We start from the raw sequence: 26,705 nt of genomic DNA on the forward strand, positions 1-26,705 counted from the left end.
CAGCCACCTATGGACAGTCCTCCCCCTCCATTCCGCTGCGAAATGTTTGACGAGGCAGCATACAAATTACTTCAGGATGCGCATGATGGTACACACCGGTTACACCATTCCCCTGTTCGAGCCTCAAGACGCACTGGGTATGTCTTGACAATGACACCCTTGTTCCTTCCGTGCCGCGAGTTCCACCGGTAGAAACTGGATGGCATCCCCTGACCAATAGTAGTGTATTTTAACACGATAACAGTGTGCGAAGAGCCTCACTAGACGCTGTTCTGTCTCTTTCAGGAAAGCAGCCCAGATACAATATATCTTCCTATTGTGGAAGAGTGAGGCTGAGAAAGGCCTGACCCCCCGCCAGCAGACCGAGTACACCCCGATTTTGCACTGCCCTCCTGAGCCTAATGTAAGTCGTCATTTCTCTGGACGAATGTTATAGTATGTCCTCTGTGTGCTCTGAATCGCATCCGAATGTAGCCTCTTCAGCCTGCCCTCTCTAGGGCTGACATTGACGTTTGACGTTGCTCGTTCCTCCAATTCCCGCCACAATGTGGTGTTCGATCCACACAACTCGGTGTGTGTAGAGGCTGCTGGTATTGTTATGAAAAGCTGGACACTGGTTGACTTTCTCTCTCATCTAGTAGCTTGACTGTGGTTCGATATGCTGCGCATCCGTCGACCATCATCCTGCAACAAAACCGGTTACGAGCAGCTCCTTTGCTCAATAGGTAGGGAGAGCCCCCAGAAGAGGTCTGGGTCTGAAATTGTATCCAATTTCTGCCCACAATGGAAAGGGACTGATTACTTTGTATCGTTTGAGAGGCTAGACTAGCCTATTGCTCGTCAGCTGGCGTAGGCGTCAATAAGCTCATCGAACTTCAGCGACGTCTTGTCACAACTCCGATCGAAGGAAACCAAGAGAGCAGGGAGGGGAAGGGCACTGGTATGTTTTTTTATTTGACAGCATGTTGAGGCAACAAGGGTATCATTATTGCTGACTGACGGGGCATTTGCTGAATCTCAGACGATGCATCTCGTGAAAGTAAAGAGTCAGACCTATCGCGCATCGCCTGCATAGCACGAGCACGGCTTCCGACGTATGTAGTCAGGCATCTCCCCCCAGGCGCCACAGAGATATCATATACCACTACCCTCGGGATTCTGGCTGACTGACTTACTAGGACCTTGGGACCCAACACTTCCCTTCACTTGTATCATGACCAGAGGAACCAGAAGCAACATCTCGCCATCGTGTTCGGAGAATTCATCCGTTCGCGGTCCATCCAGGCAGAACGACCAGGCGAGACGGAAAGGGACAGGATCTTGCGCGGCGCAGACAGTCACCGACCCCGAGGGGAGATGGGCTCCGATCCCAAGGCGGTCCCGCTTGTCCGAGTTCACTCGGAATGCTTCACTGGAGAAACAGCGTGGTCGGCGAGATGTGATTGCGGAGACCAGCTCCAGGAAGCTGCCCGCCGGATCCTCCAAGAGCCCATCCCGCACGGAGTCATCATTTACCTTCGCCAGGAGGGTCGTGGCATAGGTCTGGAGCAAAAGTTGAAAGCATACAACCTACAAGACCTGGGTTTCGACACCGTGGAAGCGAACGAGATCCTAGGCTTCCCGGCAGATGCCCGTGAGTATGGTGCCGCCGTGGACATTCTGCATGATCTGGACTTGGCTGGAGGACGCGGGATCAGGTTGTTGACCAACAACCCAGAGAAGATCAGGGCCATTGGGGGAAAGGGGACCGGAATCATCGTCCGAGAGGCAGTGTCCATTGCTTCACTGACCGAATCATTCCTTCAAAAGAAGCATTCAAGCGAGGTGAAAAGCTACCTACGCACCAAATCCGCCAAAATGGGCTATCTGTTGTAGCCTTCATGAAAGCAGCAAGGTCATTAGGTCATTACCCTACAGCAAACAGATTAGCTATAGCCCAGACTGAGAGAGATGTCGTTAGCTACCTATCAGTAACAAAGCAAATGGCTTCCGAGCAGAGCAGAGTTGTAAGCGACAAGAAAACGCAAATGCTTGCTTCGAGATGCTAGGCTCACTTCTCCAGCTTGTGCAACTGGTCCTCCCAGAACTCGCACAGCTCCTTCAGACGTACCCGGGAATTTGGGTCTGCCTCGATGCAACGTCTGACCATTCCTTTCCATGATTGCGGGATATCCTCAGACCAGTCGGACCATCGGACCGATTCAGAAGTGTAATCTTCCTTTCCATCTTCATGACCGGCCTTGACCTGTTCCAATATCAACCACATGGTTTTCCCCAGGCTGTAGACTTCGGCGAGCTCCACCGCGTCAGGACATTCCTTGACCCAGTGCGGGAAAACGTTCCACTCAGGAATAGCAATGGGGTCGTTGACTCTCCGTGGTCCATTATACGCCGTATAGCGTAGCGCGCGACGATCCTCTATTCCTTCGACATCTGTAACCACGTCGTACGCGCCGTTGGCCTCCGGAGCCAGGACGAATGAATTAGCACCGCACTGCTCCCAGTCGATGACGAGAATGTTGTCGGCATCGTCAAGTAACATATTAGGCGGCTTGAGGTCCTGATGCCATACCCGAGCAACAAAGTGAACGTGGTGCATGACTGAGGCCAATTGAGAACACCATTTGGCCTTCCGCTCGACCGAGATTCTATACTTCTCTTCCCGAGCTTTGTTGAGGAGGGCAGAAAGTGAACCGTTCTTGTAGATTGGGTATATACTACCGTTGACGAGCTGCTCCGTGGCACCATCGCTGCTTGATGTCATGACCACGAGAGCTTTGGGAGGCGGCATGATATTTGGATGTTGCTGCAGGGCGGTATTGATCATGTGAATTTCTCGGTAGCATGCGGCGAGGTGGTATTGGAATGACTCTGGACCCAATTGCAAGTAGTCGAAGAAGGTGACTCCTTTGAACACCAGGAACTCTTTCGGGTTTTTAGAGAGTGAGACTTTCATGCATGCTCCGCGATAGCTTTGGAAGGGTTCTTCCCCACGCACAACCTCCAGGCCAACGACATCAGGAAGCGACTTCGCAGCACCTGGATCCTGGCCCAGGAGGGCAGCAGGTTGCTTCAGTGATGAACAGAATGCCGCAAACTCAGCAGAACGGTCGACGAGCGACCCACACAGGGTGCCGTCTGCCGTGGATATCTGCAATATCTGGCCAGGTTGGAGAGCACGCCGCGTTGTTTCTCTGCCATCAGCACACACCGATTCAACCGCTTTGACGGCTGCGGAGCAGATAGCGGGCTTGTTGGGGAAGAAACAAGTGGGCTGATGATCGTCGAGGGCACATAAATCCAGGTAGACTTGACTTTCAAGGCGCTGCGTAGAGTCGGCGTTGTACTCGAACACAACGGTGAGGTGGTCTGATCCGTTCGATAGAAGCGCAAAGACTTTGGAAGTGTCTCTGCTTGCCGCGATCTTCCACAGTTGCCAACTCATCATGGTCAGACTAAAGTCATCCAACAATCTGCTGCTAGATTCCCGGATGTGAGTTGGTGAGGCTGCAAATGTGAACGGATGGCTGGCTGAGGGGCAAGAGTGGCTGAATGCGACTGATCGGGAGGTGAGGCTGCCCTAGACAGACGATTCTGTCCAGACCAGCCATGTGACGATTCACCGAGTCGCACACTGAGGCTCATGGCCCGACTGTCCAAATCCCTGTATCCAAGTGGGCAGGGCTACAGAGGACTTAGGCGTTCTGGCAGAGGCTGTCAATGTTGTTGTTTGACCTTGACATGTGCTGTCAATGCCTCGGGGCGCCTTAGGCCTCCTAAGCACCCTGCCCCTGCAATGACTTAAATGCTAGTGGTATCGGTACGTACGAGCTTGTGAACTTACGCCGTACGGATAGTCTGTTCGTGTGTATTCCAGCAACTGCTCCATCATACACTAGCTACATGGAAGACTTCCAGTCGAGAGCGCAGCCGAGGGCCGCCCTGAGGCCAGCAGAATTGAACATGTTTGTTTTCTTCACGATATCTTCCACCCACCTTCAGCCATAAGAGGTTCACTGAGGGCTTTGCTGATTGCCAGAAGATGCTGATCAAAAAATCTGCCTGCTACGACAGATATCCCGAGCGGCATCCCGTGGGCTCCAATGAATGCGGGAATGTGGATAACAGGCATATGAAGCCCCTGCAAGAAGTCAGCGAGAAATGACCTGATTGATCAACACTAAACACTCACCGTCCAGATGAAATTGAAGGCCGGAGAGCCCATATCGTCCAGGCCCAGGGGTGCTTCGTCAGGAACGCTAGGTGTAATGATGGCAGAGAAGTCTGCAGCAATCTCGTCGAATATCGGCCGCATGCTGGCGTACCTATCCAGCGCTTGTACTCTTTCTTTGCGCGTGTAGTTGGCACTATTTTCGACGAATCCACGAATGATCGGATCCAGCTTAGTCTTGTCCATCCGATACTCCCTGAGAAAAGCAGCTTGAGCGTCGCTGTTTGCAATGATTTCTAGCATCCGCTTCAAGGCTTTACCATCGCTATACTCTGGGGGAAACGATACCTCTTCGACTTTCACCCCGTGTTTTTTGAGAATCGTGGCGGCCTTTTCCATGGCAGCATCCGTGCCAGGTCCAGCTTTGTCCCACATTGGGGTCTTGATCAAAGCAACTCGGGCGTCTTTCAAGATCACAGAGCTGGGAAGTTCGTCGTCCTTGAGGGCAAAGATGTCTGCAACTAGTTGCAGATCTTCCATGCTGCGCGCAAAAAATCCGAAGGTATCGACGTTGACGGAATAGGTTTTTTGGCCTTCGGTTGATATTGCATTGAAGGTTGGCTTCATGGCGAATATTCCAGTGAATGATGCCGGACGGATCAAGCTGCCAGCAGTCTGCGTTCCGAGACCGAGTGGTACTTGCAAGTCGGCCACCGCTGCGGCGGACCCGGCCGATGAGCCGCCCGGGGTACGATTTGGGTCATGGGGGTTGGTGGTGTTGGGTCCCATATTGGTCGCGGTGAACTCTGTCGTGACGGTTTTGCCTGCGGGCGCGATTAGAGTAGGACCGGTCGAGACAAGAACGAACGAACCCAAGATGAGAGCGCCAGCATATCGTAGAATTGCAACGGCTGATGAATCAAAGCCCGGCTGATTCCCTTCGTACAGTGGAGAGCCAAACTGAGTCGGCATATCTGGAATAATGAGAAACCCCAGCAGGAGTGGGAATGCTGAGACGTACCTTTCGTATTCATCACGTCCTTGACGGCGACCGCCACTCCATGTAGCGGTCCTCTTTGACCAGGGGGAATCTGGTCAAGAGCTCGAGCTTGGCTCAGTACCAGTTGTGGATCTAATGTGTGTTCAATATAGAAACTCCTCAATTGTCTTGTGATCCGAGAAATGCTGACCGAGGTACGTCCATGCCTTCACTATGCTGTCTCTCTCCTCAATGCGGCCTAAAATAGAAAGCGCGTACTGTTCAACTGTGATGGTGTCGTTCTTGAGCAGACGCAGAACTTGGGAAGCGGTCAAGGAGTACAGTCTCGTTGGTACCAACATCTTCGATGATGCTTGATGATCCAAGGACGGGGAACGCCAGACAGAGAGTGCGTCGAGGGCTATGATTCTCGGGACTGATTGCCAAAGAGCCACACACCCTATGACAAGATATACGATATGGGCATAATGACTTCTCATCCTGGTGAGCAAGCAAGGTCGGATGGTGATGAGGCGACGGGCCGCGGGGGTGAGTTCGCATCACCGGCCTACTTCAGAGTTGACATGGGGGTCTTAGTACCACCAGCTAATCACCTCCTAGACACTTGCGCAGTTGATATGAGATTCCTCTGTTGGTAGACGGTTCTGACGACCGGATGCATTTGTTCTGGAGAGTGAAGTAGTGGATATCGAGACACTGGCTTGATGGATCAAGAGTTTACTCGGGCCCCGAATGCACAGAGATGCTCAATTGAAGGTAATTGAACCACTTGATATCATTACGAATAGCAGACAGTACTTTCTAGCGAGTAACTTTCGAGGGGGAAATAGAGATTGGTTGAGCGACAGTGACGAGAGGGTGGAGGGGTGAGCCAGCGAGCGGTGAGCGGTAGTTATGAGAGGTGCGGGCTTCAAGTTCCTCTTTAGCCGCCAAGTATAACATTACAGTACCTTACATTCTAAACTTGAACTTCTAACAAAAAGAGCAAACGCAAGTGATGCCAGTAGTACTCCGTACATGTCACAGCCCACTAGTGGGGAGATGAAGACTTGGTGAACTCGCAAATTGCAAGGAAAGGAAATGCCGCATTCCCTGCATCCCAGCCCTCGAGCCGGTACTCCTGACAACGATGAGCTCTCTACTCGGTATTGGAACATCGGTTTGGCGCCGGAGCTGTGGACGAAGGAATGCCCCGAGTACCTCCTCGGCATTGGCGACAAGAACATTGGGATCTTGTCATTGAGGGAGGAAGATTGTCACAAGATGTCGTGGCCGGAAGTACAAGAACTAGTCGGTGCGTGCAGAGCAACAGCTCCCAGACCCAACGGACGAGCAAGTCCCAACAAAGTCTGACCCTGGTCACTCAAGACACGAACCGAATCGATCGGTTCCAGCGGTCCCCAAGTCAACTGCGCGCATATTTTGAACACATCTACCAGGTCAAGAAGCAGTATGGTGCTGTATCGGCATATATCCAGCACGAGCTCCTACACTGGGACAAGACCACTCCCTCCAGCGACCCGCCGTTCGAGAATCCAGCAGATTACAAAATCACCTACAACAATTGGCCATATTACATCGAGGAAGACATCAAACATCTCGTGGTATGGACCAAGTTTCTGATAGACGAGGACGAGACCACGGGCCGAGTGACACATGACGCCACAGCTAGGATTACGGCGCTCATCGCCAGGACATTCTGTGCGGAGGAGCAAGGGACGGGGCACAAGGTGAATAGAGACCAGATCGTGTGGTTTAAGAACTGGAAGAGCTTGAAAAGCGTCCATGCACTAGGTAGGTCCATCTTACAGCCGGCAATTCTGAGGCCGTGTAGCTGAGCAGGCCAGAGCACTTTCACATCATGATTTATAGAGCACCAGCCGACTTTCTGGAACGCGTCACCGGGGGTACATCTACTTAGGTCAGAAGACTAGAACCGAGAGCAGAAGGCCAGCCGCATACAGAATGGAGGGAGCTAAGGGCTAAGGGGGCCGATAGAGAAGATGCTTGACTCAAGTATGTACTCCGTAGGGAAGCCCGGAATCTTCCAGCCCTGCATAAGCCCGTGAACAAGTCTCTTGGGCGGGCGAGGCTTGGAAACCCGGTAATGGAAGTCAACTGAACGGTAGATTGGAGCAGGAAGACCGAGCATAAAACAAATGCCCGCCGCTGTGCTTTTCCTCAGCTGTATAGCCGATAGCTAAGAAATAGTGCAGTCATTCTGTGGTGCCGACGGCGCAGGCTGTGGATGCAGATGTGGCTTTGCAAAAATCGACGACTTGAGCTCGACCCCTGTCCAACAAGAATTCACACTGCACTGTCCTCCTAGGCATCAATCAGCCACCATTGGTCTTTTCCCGGCTGCCTGTGACACCGGCCCTCAACTTGTTTCCACCTGCTCCGAAGAAACAAAAGCGATATACCTGCTCGCGCCCGTCGTCACCACCTGCTACAGGCCATTAACTCAACTTCCCACTCCTCCTCTTCTGCTCTGGCACCGACAAGCAGACTTGCAGCGTACCTGACCTTACCCTTGCCTCCCCCGCCAATTCCGCCTGGTATCCCAACGACGTCATCCATCGGCTTGTTGCTGTCCAATTTTACGCCGACTCATTCATCGCGGACCAGCTCCTCCTTATTTCGCATGCTCGTCGTCGCTCGGACAATATGAGACACTCAATAGGAGGAGCTCTGCGTAATCGCAGCGAGTCTCTCAGGGGTAGGCGGGCGCCTTGCTTTGTCCTCTAGGACGTGTTGGTGCGAAGAAGCTGACCGCCTCCCAGGACATCGATCTTCATCTGCGTCCGAGGAGAGTCGAGATCAGGTCGAAGGTGAAGACACCACCGTTGTCGAGCCAGAACAGGGAAATGGTGCGCTGAAATCCTCTCGGACGTCGCAGACATGTTTTGACAAGAGGCAGTTCTATCACACATCATTTCTCAGCTACGCCCGGGCGCAGACCTGTCCCGGGTCACGCTGCCGACTTTTATTCTGGAGCCAAGGTCGATGTTGGAAAGAATAACAAAGTGAGCTCGAGACGTAAAGGTTGCCAATCCCGCAGCTAACCGGTGCTATAGCTTCATGGCTCATCCCGACACGCTCCTTCCCATGCCCGAGGTCGAAGATCCTGTAGAACGATTCGTTGCTGTGGTGCGCTTTTATTTGAGTGGATGGCACATTAGACCTCCGTATGAAGGTTCCTACCCCGATGCAACCGAATCTACTGACGGCCTTGAAGTGGCGTGAAGAAGCCATTGAACCCCATACTCGGCGAGACGTTCACCTGCTACTGGGATTATCCGGACGGGACGCGAGGTTATTACATCTCAGAACAAACCTCACACCATCCTCCCAAGTCGTCGTACTTTTTCATGGCCCCTCATCACCATATCCGAGTGGATGGCACGTTGAAGCCCCGAAGCAAGTTCCTTGGTAACTCCGCGGCCAGCATGATGGAGGGCATATCGTATCTGAGGTTAACAAATCGAGGAAAGTCGAGAGGCGGTGAAAAATAGTACGTGTGGAGGGAAAGGCGATTGGGCACTCGGCTAACAGAAGCAGTATTTTGACACAGCCCAACATGTACGCTCGAGGAATCCTCTTTGGCAAGATGAAATACGAATTGGGCGACCATTCCTATGTTCGGTGTCCTGAGAACAACCTGAGTGCCGACATCGAATTCAAGACCAAAGGCTGGGTTGGAGGCACATATAATGCTGTCGGCGGGACCATCAAAAACGATCAAACCGGTGAGGTGCTTTTCGAGCTCTCCGGGTTATGGTCAGGGGAGATGTTCATCAAGGACACCAAGACGGGACGGAAAAGGCCTTTCTTCGATGCGACGCACGCAAAACATTCTCCGCCTCGAACACGGCCCCTTGAGGAGCAGGGCGACCGAGAATCTCAGAAACTCTGGTATAACACGGTCCAGGCTGTCAAAGCGGTGGACCACGAGAAGGCTACCACCGAGAAGGCCAAGATCGAAGACCGTCAAAGAGAGGAAGCTAAACGAAGAGAGGAGCTGGGAGTTGAATGGCAACCGCAGCTGTTCCGGAGGGTCGATGCCAGAAAGGGTGGTTTGGAAGAAGGGGAAGAAGATCTCGAATGGATTATCCATGCTTCACTGTAAGTCTGCTTCATGTTCCCGGGTTTATGATGTTTCTAACCACTTTCGACAGGGAGTCAAACAATCCCAAAGAGTTGGAAGACAAGATTCTTTCCATCGCACCGATTCTGCCTGGTCAAGGGAAGTATGACGCGCCGGACCCCTTGCATCATCACCACACTGCCAAAGCCCCGGCAGAAACGCCAGCGCAGCACCAGAGGCCTCAATCTGATGCGCAACCGACGGATAACCTAATTGACTTCGACCCCAAGCCGGCCACAGCAAAAGAAGGCGTGGCCGGAAATTCAGTATACTCCACCTCCAATGCTCAGCAGAGTCCAGTGCATCAGGCCACAACTATTAATGCGCCGGCTGGCAATCCTCCAAAGACTGCCAATCTGATGGACGATGATGAGGATGTCTCCCATATGAATACCCAGATGTCAAAAATCAACATGCACGAAACCATGGTACCGCACGGGCAGGCGCCATTGAAGAGAGCAGACACGGAGACCAGTGACGTGGACGTGTTTGTGGATGCCGAGGGGTGAAGCAACACAAGGCTGAGGACACGAGACTCTCCGCATACTCACCAGATTTGTTGGTGTTTGGCTTTGACGATACGCAGCTATAACGATGATAACCCCAATAGACAGGGTGGAGAGGCTCAGGCGGGCTGTCAAGGCGTCGGGCATATGGCGAATCACATTGGGCATTCGCGTTGGAAGCAACAAGCGACTTAGACTTGAATGCGTGGCTACTCTTTCCGGACCCTTCAATTCCAGTTATCGTTTTACTTCCTCTGCTTACTGTACGGAGCATCCATTGACCGTATGTACCTACTACTACACCGGAGCACTTGGGGTGCTTGAAGCCGGCCGAGGGTTGACTCTGCAGGGGAGGGGATGCCTTCAGGATGCCTGAAGCTGGTCCAGACTCAACCCTGCCGGCCCGCAACTGGCTTAGAGTATCCGTATCCATACGGTACTGCAAACAGTACGGAGTACAGTACGTGGAGCAAGTGCGGAGGATGTGCCACTGCGGGTGCGGGGGAGCCATCCACTCTGCGCCTAAACTTGAAGGAGGACTGGTTTCCGGGGCACCAACAGGTATTATCCGTGACCCGGGCGGGGGTCATTGTTACATACTGTAGGTACAGGCTCAAGGTACCCCAGGTGCCTACAGTACTGTGTCTATACTACTGCCTATACACTACGACGGTGCCTCATGAATGCCAGGCCCTTCGACGTCTGGCTGCTGTCTCGGCTGTCACCAGGCCCAGGACCCGAGAGACACACCGCACGAATCGACCATTTAACCGCGACGTTTCATCCCTCCCCCGCCGGCAGTCTCCTTTCCTCCTTTCCTCTTCTTCCTTTCCATCTTCATCTTCCTCTTCGGCTTCCTCTTCCTCTTCTGCAACCCGCCGCACTCTATCCAGCTTAGCGCACGAGAACTCTACCGACTCTTCACACTCAGGTAAAAGCCTCACACCCTGTGACCCAGTACTCGGTACAGTCAGTGTCTCTCCTCTCCTCTGCTGTCGTCCCTGTTTCCGGGTCGCAAAGACAGGTCGGGACTCGGTACTTTGAGAACACTGCCGCGCTGGACACTGGACAGTAGTGTGCTAGTCATCCAAAGTCTCCCTGAACGGCCCGACGCGACGCGACAAGTCAATCTCTACTGCCCACCACCGCCTTCCGACCACTGCACATACATACACCAACCCCTGCATCTGCATTCAGTGTCTGCTATCTCGGCACACGTACGGATACTCTGTACTGTCGACTGACTGACAAAGAAAGTATCGACCAGGCAGGCATCCCAGCTGCAACCCTAGACGCCAGACCCATCTGTCACACACGGGTCGACCAGCGACGCTGATCACACATCTCGAACCAGCCAGCCTTCGTCCCGGTTCGGTTCAGGCACTGGTCTCCGACCTCCTACTTGCTACACACGTCGAAAGCTACAATACGTATCCACATCCACCCTCCCTACGTCCTCGACATACCGGGTACCAATCATGCAGACCCGCACACTCATCGGGGTCGGAGGCGTCCTCGGCCTCGCCGCCCTCGCCATCACTCAGCTGTCCATCCAGTCTCAGGACCGCCAGTACAAGAAGACTCTGCAGTACATGCACCACGGAAGGGAGAGGATTCAGGAACGGATGAACGAGATGAGTGGGGCCAGTAAGAAGTAAACCACTACTCGATGAAATGGAATGAAATGGAATGAAATCAGGCCGATGCCGAGGCTGAGGCAGGTGACGAGATGAGACGAGACGAGACGAGAGAGCATTCGTTGCGTGTGTTTGTTTTACAGATCCGGGTTGAGCTCAACGCACATTGGTACAGACAGCATTGACTCGGCGCCCCAAGGCTATGTAGCAACGCATCTGGCGCGGCAGCCGGAGCACAGATCCTACCTGACAGTGGATAGTAGACTATTAGGTGGCTGATGGATTGAAGTGCTCTCCATTCGCTAAGCTCGGCATCTCAGAGGCGTACACGGATACTACGTAGTAGCCATAGACACTAAATACACATGTAGAGTCCTTCCGATTTTGGCGAACCGACATTGGTCTTGTTTGGTCCGTCCTCTCCGCGACTCGGCTCTGCTTTGCTCTCTCACAGCGTAGCAGTGGCAGGCAGAGCGGCCGCCGACATAAATGGAACGAGACACAGGCAACCGAGGGTAGTATCGTCTACCCATCTCGTACAGTACATGGCCCCAAGGGGAAAATGGTATCGTACATTCCACCTCACTTCACTGCTTCTCCCAGAAACCTGAACGAAGCCGAGCCATGGGCGCATCTCATGTCGCAACATTTCGGGCACCTGACTGCAGATGTTGGATGTGTGGCTTGTGGATCATGGAGCAAACTAGACCGGAATGAATTCGGCGTGTGTGTTCTCCAGGATGGTACCCATCCGGTGGTACCGAGATCACATTCCCGGTGTCCGTGTCTGTGTCAGACACCAATTCGAATTTCACGGATCCTCGTCCTCAGTCTCCGTGTCCGTGTCCGTGTCTGTGTCGGACGTATCATCCTCGGACCCCTCGGTGTCACTGTCGTCGTTGTCGCTCTGATCCTCGGGATCTTTATTGACGACAGGTGCGTCCTTTCGCGACGCGGGAATGGTGCTGGCCTTCTTCTTCTTCTTTGTCGTGGTGGGGCCACCGGTCAGTCCACCGGTCTTCATTGCTTGCAGTTGGCCGGCGAGTGAGTCTAGAATATCACATAGCATTAGCATGTGTCAAAATATCACTTTTTCTGAGAAAGGTAATATCAACCCCAGGATTGGAACATACCTTCTTCAGGCTCACTGATCTCGTCATCGCTTTCGACGATATTGGCTTCGCTTGCATCTTTAACGTCCAGCACAACATCTACTTTCGAATCCAGTCCAACGTAGCTGTCGCAAATGAGGTGCAGGACGAACGGGAACGCGTGAACTTGCGGCGGTGCCTGGAATTGACACTTCAATGTCAACATGTTGAAAGTCGGCGTGCCGTCGGCGTGGAAAATTGGCCTGTCAAACGCGGTGAACGTAAACGGCGGCACCGCGATACGGCCTGTCCGTGCTTCTGACAAGAAGACATGCCACCGCGGCGCATGGTCTGCGGCGAAATATGGTGCGTGGGCCAAGGGGGGCTGGACGGACCCTTCTTTGGAGTCGTCCTCGACGATCCGGCCGTCGGGGAGTTTGCGCTGTTTGGATTTTGCGGGCTCGCGACCGTGAAGAGCTTCCAGGTCGCCTTCGTCCGGGTCAATGTCTTCGAGATCGAGAGGATCGACGGCGGGTATGTCTTTTGTGCCTGGCGGAATAACTCGAGCTTTGATCACGAGCTGCACCAGAGAAGAAGGAGTGACGACCCGTTCGCCCACGACTTTGAAGAAGGCTTTCGCAATCTGTAAATGGGGAATTTGGGAGGCAACTCTCAAGGCTTGGCTGTATTGGGCTTCAGATAGCTCTGAGCATGCGTTCCTCCTCACACCGGGTGGAAGAGCCATGAACGTTTGTAATGTCACAGGTGTCTTTGAAGATTCAGAGATCTTGGTGGCGATCTGAGGAGTAATGTTTGGAAGCTGTAACAGAGGTGACCAACCCGGAGCGACTGCCTGGATGACGTTCTGAGATGTGTGATAGGATGCTAGAAGTGGCTTGACCACGCCGAAAGGTAGGGTGATTGACGTGAACGAGTTGTTGAGGAGAAGAGCTGTTGGCGCCACGTCGTACTTTTCTTTCTCCAATTCTGGGTCGTCCAGGTCGATACGAGCAAGATATGCCCATAGCAATGCCAGCGCTTTTCGTCGCACCGGGTCGTCGATGGATTTCAATTTCGCTTTGTCCGAGTTTGTAAGAGCGGAACTGCCGAGCACTTTGCTCTCAACTTTGGCAGCCCCAGCATCGCTTCTCGGCCCCTTCAACACCTCTTTGAATTCATCTCCAATACTGAGGGCAGCGATGACGCCACCCTCTGTGATGTCTTCCCTCCATTCTCGAAACAGGTTGCCCGCAGTTGCGTGCAGCACCTTGTCCTTCGTAACAGCTTGTGTTCCGTACCACCATTTTCCCAAGGTGTAGGGTAGCAGGATTCCTAAGAGGAAGCCGTAAAAGGCGACGACAAACCAACGATTCCCCTCCTCAACCATCCATTTTGGCAGTGCTATGCCTATGCTTGTGGACTGTTTGCCATCCGGATTCCCGTACAGCAAGTAGTTGTTTCGCATCTCCTCATCCGTCAACGCCTTGTATGCTTTATTCAGTTCGACCCATCTTTCATTGATAAATTCGGCTGTCTCGTTCTTCGACGGGTCCGGTCTGGCCTTGTCCGGGTGGAACTTGACCGTCAGTCGCTTGAAGAAGCTATTGATCTCGGCCTCCGTGGCGCTCTGGACAGAGACAAAAAGTTAGTCTCGCAGTGCATCTGTAGCAAATTGTGGTGGGACCTACCCTCGATACACCCAGAACATCGTACGGATCCCACATCTTGGGTATCGTCCGCTGGATGATGGCAATAAGGTATATCATGTATGCCATGAATGCGTACCCTACAACCACCGCGATGATCCGCTTCGTCTTGCGATTTTTGCGCTTTCGCCTCCGTCGCTGGGCCTCTATGAGATCGTCATTCTTAGGTTTAAAGTCGGACTGTACCCGCGCCGCGGTCTGTTCGAGATCTGTTGACGCTTTGAGGACATTATATGTGAGCGGCACGGTGACCAAGCCGACCATGGTCAGCATGAAGAACGGGAAGAATTGCCCCTGGTCATCGTAGTTGTAGTCGGAGGAGGGCATAGTGAATGGGTTGGCGCGAGCCGCAGGGGCTGCGTTAGGAAGACGGGAGAGTGGTCCAAGGCAACAGCGTGAGGGAGCTGATCATATAAGTCAAGATGAAGAACAATGCAAATAAAGTTTCTGACGGCCGATATTACGCCACTTCAATGCAGGCGGCGAGAACGTATGTAGGGAAAGCATGAGGCTGAAGTCGCGAGGACATTGATGTCGCTGGCTGCTCGCCAGAAAAGTTACCCGTGCAGTGCAGTGGCAGAGGTGGCATCTCCAACTCTTGGCGCTCAGCCCGAGTCAGCAGCCCCCCAGTCCAGAGTACGGAGTACTATTCTGTACATGGCGGCAGCCTCGTCAGAAAAGGGGCAGGGATCCTCACAAGAGTGTTCGGCGATTCCTAGAGTGGCCGGGAGGTAGGGAACTTCTCCCTGATCATGAAGATGGAAGATTTTGTTTTCATAATTGGTCCCAACTAGAATTACCGTCTACTACGGAGTACATGAATCCAAATCCAAATTCTTCTTTATTGTCACGCGAACGTACGCAAATTCCGATGTTGCGATAGCTGTATTACATTTAGTTAGAGCTCATGGCTACATACAGTCGTCTCTCTCTCTCCCCTTTTCAAATCTCTTCACCGTCCCGGCACTTCGATTTGTCGACATCACCTGGTTTCCTAACGATGAATACTCGTGTCATCGTCCTCGGCACATCCTTTCTGCCGTCTTCGACCGCGGTGCCGCTTTTGTCGAATAACAGACGAGGAGCGAGAACTTGATAGGGTGATGGAACAATCTTCCGAGGCTTGAAAAAGAGAGACATCAGTATTAGTTGTAGGAGCTCTGTGTTTGCTCGGCTCAGAGGTATTGCACAGGGTCATGCTCTCTTGTCTGCTGAGTGCTCCAGCTCCATGTCTGCATCCTTGGGGAGTGGATGCTTCGATCGACAAATATCTCGAATGCCCAGTGCTGCAAGCCAAAATTTGCCCTGAGGTTGGTCTGGAGCAAGCTGATATAGCAGATCACTCTCCCAACTGATGTTGTTGTAAACATTCATGATGCAGACAACTATACTGAAGATCCAAACGACCAGGAAGATAATCCAATAGGCTTGACTGGAAGCTTTCCCGCGAAATCTATAAGCAACTGCCCAGGTAATCATGCCGATCAAAGCAGTTGGCTGAGAAGTCAGTGATTGGGAAGCTCAAGTGGCGTTGCGAACTTACAGCACAGAGTCTTTGGAATCTGCAGACGAGGTTGAGAAAGGAGATCCGGTCTGCGATTGTATTCCTTGGAGCCGTGGCCGCCATCCACAAGGTCTGGAGGAAAGCCATGCTGTTCAGACGCGTATATGTTAATATGTGACTGGTTTGGAAAGTGTGAAACAAGTTGCTGAAGCTGCTTACGCATATGTGGCCAGAAATGAGGCGACAGTGGCAATGAAATAATGGCTCTGTGCTCCATAGAGCGATCCGAGACATGCAGCAGCGATTTCCAGGCCCCATGAAGAGATGGTGAAGAAGTAAAAGATCAGGTATTCTTGATTCCGGGCTAGCCGGCCTCCAGTTTTGAATGGTAAGGCGGGCGGCTCATCCTCGGTTGGATTGTCGATGGGCGTCGGCATATTAAACTCTCAGGACCACGTATCGCACTGTAGAATCAAGTCAAGGTGCTCGACACCCGGTAGGTAAACGAGGATACCAGCAATATGTGGCACAACAAAAGACGAGGTCGAGGCGGAGAAGAGTTGGTCGAGACCGACACAACCGGAAGGTCTGCCGAGAATGCTCACTGTAAGGCGGGATGATGCTAAACCTGATCAGGAGTACGGAGTACGCGCCGCTGTTACTACTCACAAGAACCTGAGTCAGACGAGACAGATGCTGCACTACTCCTACGTCAGACTCAGAGAGGTTGTTTTAGACCTAGCATTGGATGGGAAGTAGTATGGGGTTGTGCAAAGGTGCATGGCATCTGACAACGCAACAACGCCGTTGTCAAGATGGTTGCTAAGGCTCATTCATCAATCAGTCAGCGAGGTGGTCATGAGAACGGCCAATCGGAGTGGAGAAATCAGCGACATGTCTGACAATCCGTTTATATGCCAAACTGGTTGTTATTCTGTCAGTCAGAATTCCGTGGAGTGGGATCCTGGAGCTGCATGGAGTATCCGTACAGAGTAAGACCACCAGATGCTAGGCCGACTGCGTAGGATGGATATCTGATGCCTGCACTGGAGTTGGATTCCCAGCTGAACGGTGCCTAGAAAGTCCTTCTACCCGCCTTGAATGGTGTGAAACAAACAGCTCGCGATGTCGAGTCAAGCTGTGTACGCGAACTCATGGAACAGACCGCAGCCGCGTAAAGGGCCTGATGTCCCCTACCAAAACGATGCAGGCTCGAACCCTGTGCTTCGGGGCTACGCACTGGCCGTTGTCTCTAGAGTGTACGGACAAATGATGTGTCCTTTGAGGCTGGTCATTGACTCGAGTTGCCAGCATCGCATCGTCCACATGGATCCAGAGCGTTCTGTGGAAATTGAACAAGTTCGACAAACTCAAAGACACGGCTGATCTTGACCAGTATGAGATCCGTCTTGATCCCACGGTCGCTCCCATATCCTCGACCTCTGAAATTCCAGTACTCTTGACTGACCTACCGACGCCTCGCCCTCGAGCTTCCTCGCGTAACTACTATACTTGCGCCGACTTCCATGAGCTGTACAAGTCTGGCAAAGCCACCCCTTCGGACGTCATCGAACAGCTCCTGCCTCTGATCCGACGGGATACCGAACCAGCCGGTCCATACTCCGTCGCCTTCATCGACTCTAAAGTGGACATTATCCGAGCATCTGCGAAAGCGTCGACCGAGAGGTATCGGGCGGGGAGGCCATTGAGCCTGCTTGACGGGGTCCCGTTGACCGTGAAAGATGAGGTCCATCTAAAAGGTTATAAAAGAACTCTTGGAACAAAGCTGGACTTCTCAGACCCGGGAGATAGGACGGCTTGGTGTGTCGAAAAATGGCAGGAGGCCGGTGCGGTGATAATCGGCAAGACCAATATGCACGAGGCCGGCCTGGACACAACGAACAACAACCCTAACTGGGGCACACCCTTGAATCCTCACAACAATAGCTACTATACTGGCGGCAGCTCAGGAGGTTCCGCCTTTGCTGTGGCTTCGGGCATTTGTCCCATTGCTCTGGGAGTGGATGGTGGTGGTTCCATCCGTCTTCCATCTGCCTTCTGTGGCATCTACGGTCTGAAGCCGACTCACGGCCGGATCTCTTCGAGGGTTGACCACGAATGGACAGACAGCGTCGTGGTTAATGGACCTATGGCTAGCAGCATTGATGACCTAGCCTTGAGCTACCGGATCATGGCTCAACCAGACCCCTTGGCAAGGCGGAGCTCTCGATTTCCCGATCCTCGAGTCACGGAGGCTTCTTTATCTAAGCTGCCCAAGGGTAAAAAATATCTTGGGATCGACCGGACTTGGATTCAACGATCGGATAAAGTCGTCCTTGACATGTTCAATGCCGCCGTTGAACACTATGTTGGAGTCCACGGCTACGAAGTTGTGGACATTACGATCCCCCTTCTTCCTCAGGGCCAGAAAGCCCATGCTTTAACTATTTTGTCCGAAACCCGCAGTCAGTATAGCACTGACAAGATCAAGCAGCTGACATGGCACAATCAGCTCCTGCTCAATGTGGCTGGCAGCCACGCGACAACGCAGGACTTCATCTTCTCGCAAAAGCTCCGCAATCTTCTGATGTGCCATCTTGCCTGGTTGTGGGATGAACACCCCGGACTTCTGGTCTTGACCCCGACAACACCCTGCGCAGGGTGGAGAATTAGTAAGTCTAGCGATATCACCAGCGGATACGGTGTTAGCGATGGCGACATGAGCTTGAAGTCAATGGAATATGTGTACCTGGCGAACTTCGTAGGCGCGCCAGCTATTAGTTGTCCTATGGGCTACACGGATGCAAGTGTGCCTGTTGGACTGATGGTACGCCTTTGTTTCTCCCTCCTTTCGCACCACTCACGACTGACTTTTGTGTACCAGGCCATGGGAGAATGGGGCAGCGAGGAGCAGCTGATTGCCTTTGGGAAGGAGGGCGAGTCCTTACTGGCGAGCGGAGGTGGCGTCCGACGGCCAGCGGGCCATAGGATGTGGGTTGACGTCCTCACAGAGCTGAATACTGTGAAATAGGGCAGTCCTAGCTGGTTCTACAGAAGTCCGGTCGAGGATATTGGTGTGGCCAGTGGCCAGTGGAGAGGTCTAGAGGCTCAGGCCTAAGCCAATGTGCCCGAGTAAAGCGGCGCCATAATTGGATACAGTTCCTATATCCACGACTGTTCTACATACACATTGGTCTTCTTCTTCTTCTTCTTCTTCTTCTTCATCATCATCATCTTCTTCTCCTACAACTCGGCCACCTCTGTGGAAGAACGCAGCAACCAGTCTTCCCGGCTCTTAGCTCGATTACAAGACGTACGCGGCCTGCTCGACGATGCAACGTGACGTCTTCCATGTCCGCGGGCACCAACCAACAGGAGATGAACGGAGCCAAAGCCATTCAACAGAAGCAGCCGAATTTCCTCCACGTGCACCGAAGCTCTGGCTATCTGCTCACTTCTATGTATAGTACGGAGTACATGCAGCGAGAAGTTGCGTCGCATTCCGGCCAGGACAACCCCGCGTGCACCCGACTGACTATGGACGAGAAAGGCAGCTTAATAGCACATGATGCATTCATCCGGGGCGTCGCATGCCTCTCATAGCCCATCAATTGGCTCAATTGGCGACACATGTGAATCTTCGCGCTTGAAATAAGCGTTGCGTCTACCCCGCCATGGCCATGTTCCTTCAACCAGGGTGAAAAGAGTCGGGAGTCGGGCGTCGAGTGCCTCGGAGAGCAAGATCTCGAAGATATAAGTTGGACCAGTGCTGGAGAAGAGGAGGACAAGCATCAAGCTCAAGTTCATCCAGTATGGTCACCATGTTGCCGTTTTTGGTGTTCTCGTTGCTGGTCACAGCCACACTCGCCTCCTACGGCGCAAACTTGAATTACCGGTCACCGTCTCTCCATCACCCCGGCCTGGCGATTTCTGTGCGCAAGGTTGTTAAACGCCAGGATCCTAGAGCGGGGTTTGTACCCTCACAGCTCAACTTCACTCACGGAGTTGCCTCTGGCGACCCGTACCCCAACAGTGTGATACTCTGGACAAGATGCTCTCCTACCTTTGATGATGTCAAGGACAACGGCACCACTTCAGGCTTCGTACCCCTGTACAACCCGGTGCCAATCTACAACGATACTGACGAGGGCAAACCACCCTCCAAGGCGCCGGTCTGCCTGACTTGGAAGATTGCGTCTGACCCGGGCCTGTCGTCTGTGGTAGACTCGGGGAAGGTGTACACCAGCTCGGATGTCGACTACACGGTCAAGGTCGAGGCCAGCAAACTCAAAGCCTACACACAGTATTGGTATCAATTCACCATCTGCAACTCCAACAAGTCCAGCTTGGTCGGCAGCACCAAGACCACGCCTGCGCCAGACGACAATGTCAGCGCCATCAACCTGGCAGTCTACTCGTGCGGCAACTTTCCCTTTGGCTTCTTCAATGCCTATGGAAATCCCGTTCGAAAGAGTTCGGTCGACTATGTGCTGCATCTCGGTGACTATATCTATGAGTATGCCAACGGAGAATATGGCTGGGGTCAATCCATCGGGCGTGTCCCCTTGCCAGACAGGCAAATCTTCACTCTCTACGACTACCGCAAGAGACACGCCACCTATCGAACGGACCAGGATTTGATTCTCAGCCACCAACGATATCCTTGGATTCCCGTGTGGGACGACCACGGTGAGTGCCCAGGGCAATTGAGGCAGACTCTGCGGTCAACTGATTCTAAGGATAGAGGTCGGCGACAACACTTATCGAGATGGATCTTCGTGGCTTAACAACACGGAAGCCTCGTTCGTAGAGGACGGGGGCGTGTCAGTTGACCAACGAAAGATGAACGCCGTCCGGGCGTATTTTGAATGGATTCCCATCCGGCAAGTCGAGATGGGTGACGATGTGAGACCAAGCCAGGTGCCGTCTATCCTTCGTCTCATATCTGACCATTCTGTAGCTCCGCGTCTGGCGGTCCTTCTCGTTCGGCAGTTTGCTGGACATCATCATGCTCGACACCCGGCAATACGACCGGTCCATTACGGATCTATACTGGAACACAGACTACATCCACGCCATCTCCAACGATGCGGGCCGGTCCATGATGGGGTCTCGTCAAGAGAACTGGTTCTACCAGTCGCTGATCGACTCGAAGAACCGAGGGGCGACATGGCGTGTGATCGGGTCGCAAACGGTCTTCAGCCGAATCAACGCGTCTTTGTCATTCGGCAACGTCAACCCCTTCGATTACGACGCTTGGGACGGGTACCAAGCCAACCGCAACCGGACGTACCAGACGCTGTACGGCAACAACATCACCAACAACATCATGATCTCTGGGGACAGCCACGCCAACTGGGTGTCGGACCTGGTTTGGCTGGACCAGCACCCCTACGACCCAGCGACCGGAGAGGGATCGATCGGGGTCGAGTTCGGCGGGACCGCCGTGTCATCTCCGTCGCCGGGCGGCCAGAACATCTCCCTCGCCACGAGCGTCGCGGGCAGCCAGTGGCTAGTCAGCGCCAACCGGGAGCTGCAGTGGAGTGAGCTGTATTATCGCGGATACTTTGAGCTGTACATCACGCAGCAGGCAGTGCACGCGGCCTACTTTGGCATGCCGACCATCGTGAACCGCAACCCCGGCGAGATTTCCCTGGCCAACTTCACCGTGTTGAAGGACGAAAACCGACTGCACCGGTTTAATGGCACGGTAGTTGAAACCCCTGTCGAGAATGGCTGGGTCAAGTTCGGAAAGGTCCAGCAGACGAATATCACCAATTCGACGGATACGGGATTGTACTATATCAGCCATGACGATGTGGAGGATATTTGATGATGGTGGTGACTGGCACGTAGCTCGTGAGTGAGTAGTAGGTACCTAGTAGGTAGAGAGGGAAGATGAACGCAGCGGCTGAGTAAATGGTGCACCTATCGGTCCATCCATCCATCCATCAATTCATCCATTGATCCATTCATTCATCCATTCATTCATTCCCTCAAGGCATGACTGCTCTTTTCCGTGCCTGTCTTGCAGTGTGAGCCGTAGTCGAGTCGGAGTCAGTTGGCCTTGGAAGGTGGGAACAATTGTGGCGTGGTTTGGCTGTGACACAATGACAGGCAAACCGGCCGAGCCTGAGCCTCGTAAAGTGACACATTCTCTTCCATTGCGTTGAAACTGGTCTCGACACATCTACAGTACTAATGCAGAGAAAAGAAAAAGGCAAAAGGACGCGCAGCACACCATTACTAATAGTACCAGTTTTAGTATTAGTATTGCCTTCTCGTTGACCTTAAGCCACCATCTCACCTCGAATTCGACTTCGACTTTCCATCTCGACGCGGGGAAACACTGCACTGTATTGATCCTGGATATATTCAAGTGGTCCCACGCAAAGGGAGATCTCAGATCCTCTCGACTCGGGCAAATACCTAATTGCCTAGTACCTACTATCCTCCTTCGACCACGACCACTGTGAAGGATTGGGTATCCCGACCTTGACAGAGGCACACATTAGTACTCTCCTTGACAGAGGCACACATTAGTACTATCCTTGACAGAGAGGCACATACTATCCTTGACAAAGAGGCACATACTATCTCCATTCCCCGCTGCAGACATCCTGGGCGAAACGAACATACTTACGACTTGACCTGGAGTCGACCGTAAGGTACTTAAGGCAGTCTAGTCACGACCAATATGCCACCAGCTCCAGATCTCCTGGCTTCGGCCGTGCCACGAATCGGTGTGGCAGTCTTCGTTCTCCATGCCGACACCACCACCATACTACAATCTTCCACGTACACGTCCACAGCTACGCCTACGCCTACGCCTACACAGAGGACATCTAACAACGATGCTTCTAGTCCATCCAACGGCGATGCATCTAGTCCACCCAACTCCACCTCCACCTCTAAATCCAAATTCCTTCTCGGCCTCCGTCTCGGCTCCCACGGCGCCAACACGTGGGCCCTCCCCGGCGGCCACTTGGAGTTCGGCGAGACGTTTGAAGAATGCGCGGCACGCGAGGTGCTGGAAGAAACCGGCCTAGAGCTGGACGTGGGAAGTCTGACCTTCTTGACTGCTACGAATGATCTGATGCCGTTGGAATCGGCGGACTCTTCAAGCCTGAAGGCAAGTCAAGATGGAGAGGACCAAGGAAGTGTGAGTGTGGGTGCGAGTGTGAGTGCGCCCGTCAAAGGGAAGCATTACGTGACAATCTTCATGACCGCGCAGGTCAAGCATGTTGATTCTGCCGGCACTGATGCTGGTGCTGGTGCTGGTGCTGGTACTGATGCTGGTGCTGGAGACAAATCGACATCCGGATCCGGGTCCGGATTCCCCCAAGCCCGTCGACTAGAGCCAAATAAGTGCGCCGGGTGGGAATGGGTCAGTTGGGACGACCTGGTCGGATGGGCCGGGCCGCAGATCCGACAATATCAATGTCAGGGTGAAAATCAGGCTCAGGCTCAGGCTCAGGCTCAGGCTCAGGCTCAAGATCAAGGTCAATATCAGGGTGAGGGTGAGGGTGAGAGTGAGAGTGCGACTCAAGATCAAGATCAGGCTCAAGGTCAAGCCCATCATCAGAACACAGGCTTGGATGACCACAACAACAAGACCGACAACAACGCTGTCCGCGTCCGCCCACTGTTCTCACCAATGATTAATCTCCTCGTGCAAAGACCAGGCGTCGTCCCTCGACTGGATTAGATTGTGTATGTAGGTCGCTCTCTCGAAGGGAGACAGGGCTCACTCAGGCTCTGTCAATAACACCGCACCGGCTTTAGTTGCAGTTGTGGGTGTGGCATGTACAGAGTACAGAGCACGGAGCACGGATATTAGAGAATGATGCTGGTACGAGTACGGAGCACAGAGCACGGATATTAGAGAATGATGCTGGTACTGGTAGAGGATGCTGGTACAGGCTGATACAGGAGAGATATGACGATCGTCAACGTCAACGCCAACGTCAACGCCAGCGTCAACGTCAGGCCCAATTCCTCCCTTAGGTAGAGCACCAGACAAAGACAATAAACGAGACGAGATGAGACGAGACGATACAATACATGCCCTATGCCCCATGTCCCATGTCCCATGTCCCATGCCCCATGCCCCAACAATGGAAGCTGACCGATCGAGCAGCCAAACAGAGAACCAAATACGAGGCAACGAGCACACAGACCAGTGGAAGTATCTGCAGAAACATGGACAAAAACATGGACAGAAACCGTGGATTCAATTCAATTCAATTCAATTACGTTCTGCAAAATTCAAACTCAAAGCTCACTCATACGTATACGTGTCATGCCGTCCCAAGGCCTTTGACTCTTGACCCTTCATCCTCGACCCATTTCCCATTTCCATTTCCATTTCCATTCCCTATTTCCTATTCCAATTTCCGCCTTTTCCCTTTTCCCTATCTCCATCCCCGATCCCAGAGACCGATGTACCTGTCATACCAGGGCAGACCAGGCAGTGCATCCATCCCGGCCCATCATAATCAAAACCAACCCACATGATTCATGTCAATACTAATGGGAATGGCAAGGCCCGGCCTTTGAATAGTGCTTCCAGAGGCCGACATGGCAGTGTACCCGAGCATCCATTGTACGCTGGCTAGGAGTTTTCTTTTGTTTCGGTCCAGTGCTGGAATCCTGCCCGTCCGTTTCTCGTCGAGATTGAGGTGTAGGTTTTCCGTTTCCGTTTTCGTTTCCGTCAGGTTCTCAGCCAGACTGAGGGTTTCCTTCCCTTCCCTCTTCCTTTTTCCTACTCCCTCGATAGTGAACGACAGGAAAAGCAAACAAAACAAAGCGTGTATTTCGTCTTGTAGAGCCTGGTTCTCGACTTGACTGACTCGCGTAAACACTTTGCACAAGCCAGTCGCAGTCACAGATGACCCGGTCCACAGGTCGTGTCATTTATCTCGTCAAATGTCAAACTCATTCGTCGTACAAAGGGAAATCATGTCATTGGCACAAGGAAGCCGTGGCCGGGTGTCGAGAACCCGGAAAATCAAGACCGTCTTCTAACATCCGCCTTCACTCCCCAGACACGAGCCGGCATGATAAGGCCAGTACAAGTCGACAGATATGCAACTGGCCCGCAAGGCCCACTGGCTCATCGCAACATTCGAGGTGGACCCATTGAGGTCGTGACCTGGGGCTCCAGGAATGTCGGAATCCCCGGTGAAGCAGGTGATCGCATTTGGTCGACAGGTACTGTTTGATCGGGAACAGGTGCGTACCGATCCATCCCAGCCGACCGAGAGTCAGTCACGGTCACTGCATGTGGCTCCGGGACTGATCTCATGGTCGCCGGCAGAAGTGGTTTTGGGGCGGAGGTCTGAGGCTCTTGCCTTTTGTTCCAAGGCCTGGAACTGCCCGAGGAGGAAGAAGAGGCGGTGCCATTGGGTTCCCTCTTGACCCTTTTGTTGAATGAGCGAGGAGATTCGTCCCTGTATTTGGGAGAAGGCAGCCGTTCATGTGGACGTGTATCCGCTTGCTCCAAGGTAGGAGTGACGGAGGGAGCAAAGGATGCTGGTAGGAGTGATGGCTGTTGCTGGGGGGTCGCCGGTGGATTATACTGTTGGAGTGGTTGTGTTCCAGGATGAGGCATGTCTCGAGGAGCAAACAACTCTCTGTCTCTGCGCATCACAACCTCCTTGGCCGTCTCGGAATTGAGATAATAAGTGGGATCGGGGACCATTGGATTTGGACGATCTACAAGCGCTTCCGCATGGAAGGCTCGATGGTAGGCTTCCTCGCCATAAGGGTCTTCGGAGGGGCTCCTGGGACTGTGTGCAATGTGTGCTTTGTATCCTCGTTCGTTCCATGGATGCCAGGGATCTGACAGGCTCCGTCCAAAGATGCTCTGCGCCATATGTTGTATAAACGCCGGCGAGGGATTCCGGTCCACGGGAGAATCAATGATGGGCAACCCCGACCGTAAATGGTGTAGAAGCTTGCAGTTTTGGCCGGTTGATGACCAGCTCGACGAGAATCGCAGGCTCAACGGCTCAGCGGCTCACCGTGGCAGTGCAAGGGGTGTGAAGCGTCAGGCAAAGCAAGAAACGGGACTGGCTTCTCTCCGTCAACCACGAGGCGGAAGTGATAGATAGACACCTGGTACCGTCTGTAGCTGGAAAGCACTGGAGGGACACTGAAGGCACACTGAAGGCACACTGAGAGAGTTGCAATAGTGGAAGAGAAGAGGGGCGGGAGCAGCCGAAGAAGCGGAGAAGTCAAATAATAAAGATGCAGATGTGCTTCACCGTCTGGCACAGCACAGGACACTGGACAGAGTAGGAGGAGGAGTATGGAGTATCCAGTTCCAACGGTGGGAGACCCGCGGTGAAGGGTTTGCCATTTAATCTTCTCGGGGTGCGCCAGGCTTACATTCCAGCTGCAGCTGGATAGCCTCAGGGCCTGAGGCCTCCTAAGCCCCCCAGACCAAGACCCCCTGCAGCAGTGCTCGCGGGCGGCCTTGCTGCCCAATGATGTGCATTCCTCGGCGAGGCGGCCGCCAATGGGCTCGCTTGCCAGGGGCGGTCTGCAGCACCGGAGAGCCTGAGTCGTCTTGAAGCGTTGTTTAGGCTGTGTCTCGCCTGCGGTGCCTGTCACAGGTTGCAAGGTTGCAGGCTTCCCGTGGTACATACGTATGTAGGTGGTTGGTGGCTGTTGAGCATGCACCTCGTCCAGTCTTTATTGAGTACTACCTGTCAGGTGCCTGTTAGATGCATGTACAAATATGGGGTGCCCTGAACCTACCGCAGTGGGCTCGACGTGATCTACAACACTGCACTGGCGAGAACAGAAAGACCAGTTTTCACCTCCTCTCCAGTCTCCAGCAGACTCGAGTGTCCCAAGGTCCCATTCTCACCTTAACAGAGTATTATTGTTAATAATACTACGTATATTCTTTACTCCATACTCCGTACCCCTCTATA

At 53.1% G+C, this 26,705-nt stretch overlaps 11 protein-coding genes across 11 annotated transcripts; 6 read left to right on the forward strand and 5 right to left on the reverse strand.

Moving 5' to 3' along the window:
* Positions 1–1,356: 1,356 nt before the first annotated feature.
* On the forward strand, positions 1,357–1,875 carry A1O3_04214 (GTP cyclohydrolase II; the record flags this gene model as incomplete). Its single annotated transcript, XM_007734344.1, has 1 exon — positions 1,357–1,875. One exon carries the CDS (start codon positions 1,357–1,359, stop codon positions 1,873–1,875), a length of 519 nt encoding a protein of 172 aa, XP_007732534.1.
* Positions 1,876–2,050: 175 nt separating this feature from the next.
* Positions 2,051–3,445, reverse strand: A1O3_04215 (uncharacterized protein; the record flags this gene model as incomplete). Its single annotated transcript, XM_007734345.1, has 1 exon — positions 2,051–3,445. One exon carries the CDS (start codon positions 3,443–3,445, stop codon positions 2,051–2,053), a length of 1,395 nt encoding a protein of 464 aa, XP_007732535.1.
* Positions 3,446–3,976: 531 nt separating this feature from the next.
* A1O3_04216 (amidase) lies at positions 3,977–5,512 on the reverse strand (the record flags this gene model as incomplete). Its single annotated transcript, XM_007734346.1, has 5 exons — positions 3,977–4,141; positions 4,193–4,995; positions 5,044–5,145; positions 5,193–5,303; positions 5,362–5,512. 5 exons carry the CDS (start codon positions 5,510–5,512, stop codon positions 3,977–3,979), a joined length of 1,332 nt encoding a protein of 443 aa, XP_007732536.1.
* A 739-nt stretch (positions 5,513–6,251) lies between these two features.
* On the forward strand, positions 6,252–9,827 carry A1O3_04217 (uncharacterized protein; the record flags this gene model as incomplete). The annotated part of the gene is made up of 8 exons (XM_007734347.1): positions 6,252–6,465; positions 6,540–6,965; positions 7,955–8,041; positions 8,092–8,197; positions 8,249–8,359; positions 8,410–8,685; positions 8,733–9,296; positions 9,350–9,827. 8 exons carry the CDS (start codon positions 6,252–6,254, stop codon positions 9,825–9,827), a joined length of 2,262 nt encoding a protein of 753 aa, XP_007732537.1.
* Positions 9,828–11,302: 1,475 nt separating this feature from the next.
* A1O3_04218 (uncharacterized protein) lies at positions 11,303–11,482 on the forward strand (the record flags this gene model as incomplete). Its single annotated transcript, XM_007734348.1, has 1 exon — positions 11,303–11,482. One exon carries the CDS (start codon positions 11,303–11,305, stop codon positions 11,480–11,482), a length of 180 nt encoding a protein of 59 aa, XP_007732538.1.
* A 790-nt stretch (positions 11,483–12,272) lies between these two features.
* On the reverse strand, positions 12,273–14,585 carry A1O3_04219 (translocation protein SEC63; the record flags this gene model as incomplete). Its single annotated transcript, XM_007734349.1, has 3 exons — positions 12,273–12,511; positions 12,595–14,179; positions 14,241–14,585. 3 exons carry the CDS (start codon positions 14,583–14,585, stop codon positions 12,273–12,275), a joined length of 2,169 nt encoding a protein of 722 aa, XP_007732539.1.
* An 867-nt stretch (positions 14,586–15,452) lies between these two features.
* A1O3_04220 (uncharacterized protein) lies at positions 15,453–16,199 on the reverse strand (the record flags this gene model as incomplete). The annotated part of the gene is made up of 3 exons (XM_007734350.1): positions 15,453–15,755; positions 15,802–15,910; positions 15,982–16,199. The coding sequence occupies 3 exons, from the start codon at positions 16,197–16,199 to the stop codon at positions 15,453–15,455; spliced, it is 630 nt and encodes a 209-aa protein (XP_007732540.1).
* A 688-nt stretch (positions 16,200–16,887) lies between these two features.
* On the forward strand, positions 16,888–18,793 carry A1O3_04221 (uncharacterized protein; the record flags this gene model as incomplete). The annotated part of the gene is made up of 3 exons (XM_007734351.1): positions 16,888–17,021; positions 17,074–18,589; positions 18,647–18,793. The coding sequence occupies 3 exons, from the start codon at positions 16,888–16,890 to the stop codon at positions 18,791–18,793; spliced, it is 1,797 nt and encodes a 598-aa protein (XP_007732541.1).
* A 790-nt stretch (positions 18,794–19,583) lies between these two features.
* A1O3_04222 (alkaline phosphatase) lies at positions 19,584–21,595 on the forward strand (the record flags this gene model as incomplete). Its single annotated transcript, XM_007734352.1, has 3 exons — positions 19,584–20,451; positions 20,507–20,667; positions 20,723–21,595. The coding sequence occupies 3 exons, from the start codon at positions 19,584–19,586 to the stop codon at positions 21,593–21,595; spliced, it is 1,902 nt and encodes a 633-aa protein (XP_007732542.1).
* Positions 21,596–22,459: 864 nt separating this feature from the next.
* Positions 22,460–23,470, forward strand: A1O3_04223 (uncharacterized protein; the record flags this gene model as incomplete). Its single annotated transcript, XM_007734353.1, has 1 exon — positions 22,460–23,470. The coding sequence occupies one exon, from the start codon at positions 22,460–22,462 to the stop codon at positions 23,468–23,470; it is 1,011 nt and encodes a 336-aa protein (XP_007732543.1).
* A 1,407-nt stretch (positions 23,471–24,877) lies between these two features.
* Positions 24,878–25,651, reverse strand: A1O3_04224 (uncharacterized protein; the record flags this gene model as incomplete). The annotated part of the gene is made up of 1 exon (XM_007734354.1): positions 24,878–25,651. The coding sequence occupies exon 1, from the start codon at positions 25,637–25,639 to the stop codon at positions 24,878–24,880; it is 762 nt and encodes a 253-aa protein (XP_007732544.1). The 5' UTR covers positions 25,640–25,651.
* Between the last annotated feature and the right edge of the window lie 1,054 nt (positions 25,652–26,705).

The sequence above is a fragment of the Capronia epimyces genome, assembly GCF_000585565.1.
Source record: "Capronia epimyces CBS 606.96 chromosome Unknown aczIQ-supercont1.3, whole genome shotgun sequence".
Lineage (NCBI taxonomy): Eukaryota > Fungi > Ascomycota > Eurotiomycetes > Chaetothyriales > Herpotrichiellaceae > Capronia > Capronia epimyces.